General features: G+C 52.1%; 1 protein-coding gene across 1 annotated transcript in view; it reads right to left on the minus strand.

The window, feature by feature from the left end:
* Window positions 1-1,696: 1,696 nt before the first annotated feature.
* Window positions 1,697-9,713, minus strand: part of MEIS3 (Meis homeobox 3) — a gene marked incomplete at its 5' end in the record, with an annotated part of 13,381 nt that continues 5,364 nt past the window's right edge. The window contains 12 exons of the mRNA XM_084256962.1: window positions 1,697-1,777; window positions 2,732-2,799; window positions 3,111-3,194; window positions 3,302-3,360; window positions 3,573-3,649; window positions 4,575-4,714; window positions 4,884-4,995; window positions 6,008-6,157; window positions 6,324-6,374; window positions 7,683-7,733; window positions 7,833-7,992; window positions 8,203-8,446. Of these exons, the coding sequence (XP_084113088.1) occupies window positions 2,750-2,799; window positions 3,111-3,194; window positions 3,302-3,360; window positions 3,573-3,649; window positions 4,575-4,714; window positions 4,884-4,995; window positions 6,008-6,157; window positions 6,324-6,374; window positions 7,683-7,733; window positions 7,833-7,992; window positions 8,203-8,446 (1,178 nt within the window). The 3' untranslated portion in view covers window positions 1,697-1,777; window positions 2,732-2,749. The remainder of the gene's footprint in view (window positions 1,778-2,731; window positions 2,800-3,110; window positions 3,195-3,301; window positions 3,361-3,572; window positions 3,650-4,574; window positions 4,715-4,883; window positions 4,996-6,007; window positions 6,158-6,323; window positions 6,375-7,682; window positions 7,734-7,832; window positions 7,993-8,202; window positions 8,447-9,713) is intronic.

Here is a 9,713-nt window from a genome sequence, read left to right on the forward strand (position 1 = left end):
AAAGACCCACTTTGCCACGTATTCCCTCAGACACGTCGTGAGGCCCAGAGCCTGGTATGACGGACGCACGGGCACCGCACAGAGCCACCACTTCCCCAGCGGCCCAGCCCCACGCCCAGCCATCCCTCAGCGACCCTCGCCCCATTCGGTGGCAGTACAGCTGCGGACACTCGTGGGGGCGCCCACTGCACGGACGGCGAGCCCCACAATCACGGACTCCCCCTCCCACATACACAGGACCCCAGGCTCTGATCCCAGGACCCCAAGCGGGCCACCCCCAGCCCTTGCCACTCAGGGATGCTCACTCACCGCGCAGGCGACCGGGCACTCGGAGGTCCAGTCGGTGGGTTACTGGACCCCGGAAGTGAGGGAGGTATTTTTAGTTACAATTAACCTCCAGCCCAGTTTCCCTCCGCCCAGGGCACTTCCAATTGGTTTAATTAGAGAGGCATTTCCAGTCACCCCAGGTGTGGGTGTGGGGAGAACCAAGAAGTTTTATCTCTCAGCTTCCTTTGCACTGCAGTCTCTGCTCGCTTAGCAAGGTCTGAGTTGGCAAATACTGGGTACTTCTGTTCTCAAAAATAAAACTTTTTTTAAGGCTGTGGGATAGGAAATATTGCAGGTAGGTGAAGTGTTGGTATGGACCCCAGCTTACAGCAAATGCTGCTAATGATAAGAGCTGGTAGGGTTAAGGAGTCAGTGAGGTGCCAGCCCACAACCCAGTTTTAATTTTTTTAATATAATTAAATCTCATCAGTCTTTCTTGGGAGGAATCTGAAGTCTGATTAGTATTCAGCCCATCAGCTCAGCTGCAGTTGCTGTCATTTTGAGTAACAACCTCTGCCATTGACAAAGCACAGAGTACTGAACCACCAGCTAGACTTGCAGAACCAAGAGATGCCTGACAAGGAACCCAGAAAACAGAATCAGGGACCACTGCACCACATTCAGAAATAAGGGGTTCCTTTGAGGGGCTTCTCTCCATATGGGCCAATTTGTACTGATCCACTGGACTTCAGCCAAGTCCACCTCCCTTTGCCTTTTACACACTTCTTGGCCAATAAAATTGTTTCCCCAAAACCAACTAAATAAACCGCTTATCTTTCCTGGGAAGGAAGAGAGATTTGCGTTTTGGGCTCCTGTCTTCTCACCAGTCTCACAAATAAACTCTTCTTTCAAAATGCTGGTTTCATAATGTTGGTTTTATGTGCATTGGGCAGCAGGCCCCTTGTCTCTGTATCAATTATTGTTATAATTAGTGATTTATGAGCTTCAACTTGATGAAAACTTGAATCTTGGAAGAGACACAAGAACTCAAATTGGTGGCTTCTTGTTTTTAAGATTTTATCATTAAAAAAAAGGTAGAAGACATCAGAGAAGGAAGGTAGGGGGAGAGAGGAGGTGAGTAGGATGAAAGGAACCTCTTCCAAACGTCGGATCCGGGTGACCTTCCTTCCCTGACAGCCCCAGCTCACCCCCAATCCCTTCTCTATCCTGGAGGTGGGGACAGGACCCAGTCACCAGCTTCTGAAGACCCAAGCCTAGAAATTCAGCTAGGGTTCCAGGCAGAGGTGAGGGCAGAAGTGGGGCAGAAGTGGAGGCCTTGTCTTTGTCCTTGAGAGACCCTCCAGGGGGTACTCAGGCCCCCCCATGTCCTGGCAGGGCCCCAGGGAGGTAGGCATTAAGTGGGGAGGGGCCTTAGGAGGTGGGGTCCTGAGGCCAGAGGGTCAGGCAGGAACTGGAACCAAGTGGGAGCTGGTGGTCACAGCCCAGAGCTCTGTGGAAAGTGGGGAAGAGGCCAAGTCAGGAGGTGGAGAGGGTTCTGGCCCCATGTCAGCCCTTCTGTGCAGCCCCCCACCACCAAGTTCCATAGTGAGAGAGGCAAAGAGAGAGGAGTTTGGGAGAGAGACAGGATGGGAGGAGGGAGCAAGAGAGAGAGAGAAGTCTTTCCTGAACATATCCCATGTTATATATATATATATATATATATATATATATATATATATATATATATAAAGCTCATATATATATATACACATATATATGGAGATGGATGCATGGGTGGGTGAATTGGTGGGAAGCAGGTGGGTGACTATATGGATATGCAGACAGTGGGTGGAAGGTTGGGTGAATGTGGAAATGTGTGTATGGGTGGATAGATGTGTTTAGATGACTAGTGGTGGGTAGGTGAATGATTGCTAAATAGATGAATTGATGGATGGATGGTGGATAAACTAGTGGGTAGTTAGATGTGTGAAAGAGTGGGTAAATGGGATTGATGGATGGGCAAATGAATGAGTGGGTTGGTCAGTGTAAAGATGGGTGGTATGGTGGGTTAATGTATTTTCTGATGGATAATGGATGGTTAGTTGATGGATTATGGTTAGAGGGATGGATGCATGGGTAGGTAGGAGGTAGGTGAATGCATGGATAATAAGTAGGTGAGTGGATCCATGTGGAGGTGGATGGATGAGTGGGTAGATAAGGTTGGTGGGTGGATGAGTATAGAGTTGGGTGAATGATGGATAAATGGATGACTGATGGGTAGATAAATATATGGATGGGTGAGTGCATTGTTGGATGGATGGATTAATAATCTTCCCACCAAGACTTGGAAAACCAGGCTGACCCTGTTCTGGGTAGACCCACTACTGGATTCTGGAGTCTTACAAAGGTTTGAGAGTTTCATAACCCCCCAACCCAGTTTCCCCTAGACCTTGAATATTCATACTTCTCCTGAATCCAGATTCTATAGATAATGCCACTCTCCTTCCAAGTTCAAACTCATTCCCATTGATCCTGGAAAGTAGAATAAGAGTGTTAGTGGATCTTCACCAGACATCTCCATTTGCCTCTAAATCTCTTTCACCCCTTCCTTCACCACCAGATCCCTCTATCAGGACAGACTGTCATCTTTTAAGAGGGTAATGGAAAAGCAGAGCCTACCAATAGGTAAACTTGGTGAAGAGAAGGTTGATACTGGTATGATACCCGTTTTGCAAGTGAGGCACTGTATTATTCCTGAACACAACCCCAGAAGGTGGGTCTCTTTGTTTGGAGGAAGGGCCTGGTTGCTGAGGGAGTGGCTTAGTAAGGGGGCAGGATCTTACCTGGAGGCCTGACAGCCATGTGTGTTTGAGTTTCTGTGTAGCCCCCCATGGGCTGACCCTCTGGGCTGAAGGTGGTACCTTGCCCTGTGAGGAGGGTTGAGGGGCACAAGCTGAGTCCCAGAATGCCAGGGTCCTGACTTTGACACTCCCCCAGGAACACCAGATCCCCCTGCCCCACCTTCTCCCTGTACCTGTGCGGTTGGATTGGTCAATCATTGGTTGCACAATGCGTCTCCGGGCGTTAATAAACCTGGGACATGAAAACAGAAGAGGTGTGTGAAGAGGGAGTGGGAGGGAGGCAGAGACAGCACACAGAGTTGGTAAGAGAAGACGGAGGATAGGGAAGCAAAAAGCACAAGGAGAGAAGCTTGAAAGGGTTGCCGCGCCTCCTTCAGCACCGCGGACAGCGCCCGACTCCCACCGGGCCTGGCAAAGAACTGCCAGACCTCCTGGGTCACTCACCAGTTGTTTACTTGTAGGATGGTGAGCCCTGTGTCTTGCGCCAACTGCTTCTTCTGCTCCTCCGAGGGATACGGGTGCTGTGGCCACCAGCAAGAGTCACCCTGCCTGTCCAGCTGCCCCAGGACCTGGCCCGCCCTGGCCCGGGGGATGGTGAGCCCAGGCTGGGGCAGGGGGCTGGTGAACCAGCATGCACGGGTTTTTCCGTGTTCCCAGGGGCCCAATGGAGGCGAAACAGAGCCAGGTTTTGGGCAATTACACCTGCCTCTTTCAGCAATTAGAGGCTAATTGGCCAGTTCGCTGTAGGGACTCTGTAGGGAGGAGGCTCCATCACCCCATAAGAGGCAAAACCCAGCTCCAGCCTCTCTGAGTCTCTGTCAGGTTCTCTGTATGTGTCTCTCCATGTCCTAATTTCTTTCTCTGTGGCTCTCCCTCTCTGTTTCCATCCCTCCTTCCCTCCCTCTCTCTGTATCTCTGTGTCCCTCTGTGAACCAGTCTCTTCCTTTCTCTCACTCTTGCTCACTCCTCCCACATATCATTGACTCCATCTTTGTTTCAGCCTCTCCCAGCCTCTGTGCTTCAGTGGCTCTCCTTGAGGCATTGTGGCATGGGGGTTAAGGCCAGCCCGTCCATGTTTGGACCCACTTATGCCTGTGAGACCTCCAGACCTCAGTCTCCTCATTGGGGATGGTAACCAGACTCTTCCCCCCACACAGGCTGTGGTTGGGTGAAGGTGAATGCTTGATGGGTGGGTGAACAAATGACGATGGACATGTGGGCAGGGGGAAGGACCAAATGAGTGAGGGGGTCTTCATAGCACCTGGTGCACAGGGAGTTCTCATGGGTGTCTGCTCTAAGAGGCCCTTATCTACCTGAAATTCTCCCTCAGTATCCTCCCCATCTCATTTCCCATCTCTGGGTCTCTCTCAGGGCCACAGTCTGTGCAGCCACCCTCCTCCATTTCTCTCTGCTCCCACCTAGCACCCAGGGCCACGGGGGTCTCACCGAGAGGTGCTGGAACAGCCAGGCTCTCATGATGTTGGTGGCCACCTTGGGAAAGATCCCCCTCTTCTTGTTCCGCCGCCGTTCCTGGTCCAGCTCCTCATCCTCTCCACCAGAACTTGGTGAGGCCACACTTGTGTCTCCTGAGGGAGAAGAGACATGCAGTATTTGTGGACAGTGAGGGTGGGGATCAGAGGGATCCAGAACCCTCACCTAGACACCTTTCCACACACCCCAGTCATCCTTGCCACCCTGGAAGTCCTACTTACTGTCTAACCTCAATCCTCACACTAACACATTTTCATCCCTCACCTCCCACATTCTCACCTTGGTCACTGGAGTTGTCCCCGCTCTGGGAGGCCAGGCCCCCACTGGAGGGACCTGGGGTCCCGCTGTCTTCGTGGTCTCTAATCCATGCATTATTCTGGAAAACAAGGCTCAGATGTGAGTGCCAATGTTTGAGGTACAACATAGACTGACCCTACCTCCTTTGTGGCTGTGTGATCTTGAGTAAGTTGCTTTACCTCTCTGTGCATCAGTTTCCTCAAATGGGAAATAAAGGCCAATAACGGTCTTTGCCTCACAGTGTGGCAGGGACCCAATGGGTTAATTTAAGTAAAGGCACATAGCAATTGCCCCATAAAGCCGAGCTCCTACAGATCTATGAAACCTTATCTGGACTCCTTGGGGGCCAGCGGTGTCAGAATTCAGAAGTTCTCATATTTTTAGGCAGTCAATCAGTGCACACGCCGTGTCTACCACAACACCCCCAGCAGGGTCTGGGGCATGACCTCCCATCATCAAACCCATTAATGTTTCTACAGCAAAATGGCTGCATATTTAATGAGGTGGAATAAATAAAGGCTATAAATAGCCTCTCATTAGTTCAGGTCAGATTTTGCTGCCAAGTGAGTTTGCATTAAACTTACGGGGGAGGGGGGGAACTTCCATTTTCAGAGATTTGGGAGGTCTCAAAATCACAGATCATGGAATCCAGGGCTGTATTTCCTTTATTCAAACCCCAACACACTTGGAGAAACTTGATAATGTGTGACTTTCATCCTTTGCCCCAGTTCTGCTTCCCAGGAAGCAGACCCACCTATAAAGACAGTGTCAAGACTGCTTTCTCCTTCAATGTAGGCCTGGTTCACTCATTGGGAGGCAGGCTGGGGGTGGGCCCAGTCGCCTGCTCTTGTTAAACACCAGGGTACCTCCTTACCCTTGCTGATTGTCCTAGACAGCCCCCCCCCGCCCCCCGCCGCCGCCCATGTCCTTTCCCAAATGCACCAATGTAGTTGCATCATCTGTGTCCTCTAGGCTCAGCCTGAGACACTGCAGCTCAGAGAAGTTTCCTCCAGATGCTGGCCTGTGCAGCTGGTGTGGCTTGTGGTTAGGGAGTGTCCTTGTGCCCAGCTGACTCCCAGCCCCAGTCGCACCTGATCTGGGAGGCTGGGGCAAGAAGCTGGGTAGTCCTCAAGATCCTCCCTGCAGCTGCCATCCCGATCCTCGATGACCAGGTCGATGGGCATCTTTCCCTTGAGGCAGGTGATGTAGCGGTGACAGAAGTTGTCGCACAGGTCGTGGACCTGAGGGGGCACCGGGGTACTGGGGGGGCCACCCGGGGGCCAGGGCTGGGGTGCACAGGGGCAGGGGTGACATTTGGCTCCAACACCAGTGGGGATGGAGCCTGCAGGGGGTGTAGGGGCAGGTGGGGGAGGGATTAGGGTGTGAGGGGAAGTGAGAAGCGCTCACCTTCTCCAGCTCTAGCAGGTGGAACCGGAGCACTTGTATGGCCTGTATCATCTGAACATGAAGACAGGAAAAGAGAGAAGAGGAGGGTGGGAGAAGAGAAGGGGAGGATGGAGGAGGTGAGGAGTAAAAGGAAGAGAAGTACAGGAAAGAGGAAAAAGAAGGCGAGGGAGAGGGAAGAGAAGAAAAAGGAGAAGAGGAAAAAGAGGAAGGAGGAGAAGGAAACGAGAGGAAGAGAAGGAGGGAGAGAGAGAAGGGAAGGAGGAGAAAGGAGAGAAGAGAGACAGAGAATCAGAAAAAGCGCGATGGAAAAACAAAAACAGTGACAGACACAGAGAAACAGAAACTCAGAGTCAGGGCAAAGAGAAACAGAGAACAGAGATGAAGATCCAGAAATAAGGCGAGAGCCAGTGACAATGGAAGAGAAGCAGGAGACAGAAGAGGACCCACCACAAGAGTGAGGGAGTTGGAGAATAAATAGACCCCACCCTTCTCTACAAACTACACTTCCCAGGAGCCTTTGCCAAAGGGCTCAACCAATGGGAAGCCCTGGCGGGAGCTGGGAAAGCAAAAAGCGGAAGCCTCCAGGGTACTCCTACCTCCTCTCCCCCTTCTTCCCTCTCTCCTCTCTGCTGGGCTGCTGAGTGCCTCCACTCCTTTGGCCCTGGGCTCTGCAGTCCTGACGGCAAGAGCAGCTAGCTCTAGCTGTCCCCATTAGGGCCAGGAACTGTTCTAAGTGCTTGACTCTGATTAACTCATTAAACCCTCCCAACATCCCTGCAGAAAAGAAATCACTTCTAGCTACACTTTATAGACGAGGAAATCAAGACACAGGCAGATGGAACCACTTGCCCTGGTTCTCGGAGCTGTCAGGTGGCAGAGACAGGATCTGAACTCAGATCTTCAAAACCAAGCCAAAGGGCCCCATGCATGCACAGCTCACGGCGCTTTATTGAATTTCATTGCCGATATCGTGTGTTGTATTTTATAAATTGCAGGCGTGCAGCAACCCTGAGCCCAGTAAGCCTATGGCTCCATTTTTCCAACAGCATGAGCTCAAATTGCATCTCCCTGTACGTACACTTTATTTTTAAGCCGCTATGCTATTGTATATTGATCAGACTACAGCATAGTGCAAACATATTTCACATGCGTTGGAAACCAAGAAATCTGTGTGACTCGCTTGTATTCACTTTATTTTGGTGGTCTGGAACCCAGCCTGCACTATATCCGAGGTGTGCCTGTATTTGAGAACCTGGATCAGGGGGTCTCCTCTCTGTTCCTGCGAACAGCCCAGGGTTCTAGAGTAAGGGCTGGGAGAGCCCCTGAAGGAAGGGGCATTGGGATGGGCCCAGATCTCACCAGATTGTCCAGCTCCGGGTTGGAGGAGAAGAGGGGTCTTTCCGAGCGCACCTGGGAGGAAGAGAGAGGCAGAGAGGGCAGTGCGGTGTGTCCCACTGCCCCGCCTACTGGGCTGTCCTTGCACAATGCGCAGTGTATGAGGGTGCCCACCTGCTTGGCAAAGGCAGCGATGTCCTCGTTGAAGGAATCGGAGGAGCAGACATCCCCCCCCAGGGGAGTGGCCAGCCCTGTGCCTGCCCCATCACGGGGTGAGCACGTGGCCAGTTCACATTTCTCAAAGACCAAGGCCAGCAGGGGGAAGAGTGGGTGTCTGGAGGAGAAGCCAGAGAGGAGAGAGTTCATGAGGGGAAGGGCAGGGGGGCTTGGAAGTAGAGAACCACTGGGAGGGAGAGAGGAGATGAGAGGAGACATGAAGAGACAGAGAGAGTGAGATAGAGAAAGAGAAACCCAGAGACAGCCTCCCCCCACCCCCTGCCCCAATCCTGAGACTCCATGGAGCCTTGGCATTGTCAGCACTCACCCGTAGATCTCATCCTTCTCCCTCTTCAGGCCATCACTGTCCAAGCCTGGGGGTGGGGGCTGGGCTGGCCGGTGGGGGCCATAGGGTCCCGAGGCTCTTGTGGCTGAGGACACTGCCTCTGAGAAGCCAGCCAAGGTTGTGGTGCCGTCCACGACGCCTGGGTACTGGGGCAACTCATCATACTGGGGGAGGCCAGAAGGGAAGAGCCCCAGAGAGTTGTCAGTGTCAGCCACCCCCAGATAGCCTGCTGAGAAACACCCCAGCTGGGACTCAGGAGACACCCCCTCTTTGCCCCAGCTACTTGAGCACTACCACCCAGCCCCCTAAGGTCCCATGATGAGTCTGGGGTGCGAAGGCCCTGTCCCAAGGCCTCCTCTTGTACTCCTGGACTGTGAAAATGTCCTGTCTAGATTCCTGATGTGTAAGCAGGGGGTGTCCAGAAGAGATGGTCTAGGTCTGGGTGTTAAAGGAGGGGAGGGTGTTAGGTATTTCCTGACCAGTAACTTCCAGTTCCTCTCAGAATGAGAAGGACAGAGAAGAGAGAACTGAGAAGAGATTCAGAGAGAGAAAGCTGGGAAGGTGGAGGAGAAATGGGGAGAGAGATGGGAAGAGACACAAAGAGAGAGATATAGGGGATTGAGAGAGAGAGGTGCAAGAAGAGGAGAGACAGAGAAGAGGGGAAAGAATGAAAGAGAGAGAGGGAAGCAGAGAAGGGGAAAGAGAGAGACACTGAGATTGAGATTCTCACTTACTGACATGTCCTTAAACGCCAAGCATTGTTTGCACATAACTGTTCATATACAATCTCCCCTGACATCAGTTTCATTTCAGTGGTCAAATATGCATGTGTCTTAACAACCTATCACCCTACACACACACACACACACACACACACACAGAGCCAAATACCAGCACAGGAACGAATGAATGAGTGGCTAAATGAGGCATTTAGCACATACATGAATGAACGAGGCCCTTGGCACATGTATGTATGAATGAATGAATGAGGCATGCAGCACCTGCATGCATGAATGGGGCATTCAGCACAGTGCCTGGCACACGTTCAATAAACACTTGTTGAACCAAAGCGAACCCCCCTGTACAACCACACAGAACCCGCTGCAAACAGCCCCAAAGAGAGCTGAGAGCAGCAGGCAGGCTTTCAGCATAGGGGGTCAGAAGCAAAGGCACAGGGGAGCCAGGGGATCTTTAAACATCCAGAGCACACCCACTCCTTGCAGAGGAAGAATCTGAGGCTCACAGAGGAAAGAGAGGGTGCCAGCGCTTCCCACAACCCACCCCCACCCCCGCTGAGCGTGGATGGCTCTGTCTATGAGTCTCACTTCCTCTTCTAACTTCTCCCGAGCCCTGAAGTTAGTCCAACTGTTCATCGCCCATCCTGTGTGCAATCTCCTCAGCTCCTGCGATGCTCGCCTGCCCTACCCACAAAGGTGAATTCGCACCACCTCCCCCTCCTGTCTCTCCCCGCTGGAGGACTATAGACTGACCCC

Source organism: Talpa europaea, assembly GCF_964194135.1.
Source record: "Talpa europaea genome assembly, chromosome: 16".
Lineage (NCBI taxonomy): Eukaryota > Metazoa > Chordata > Mammalia > Eulipotyphla > Talpidae > Talpa > Talpa europaea.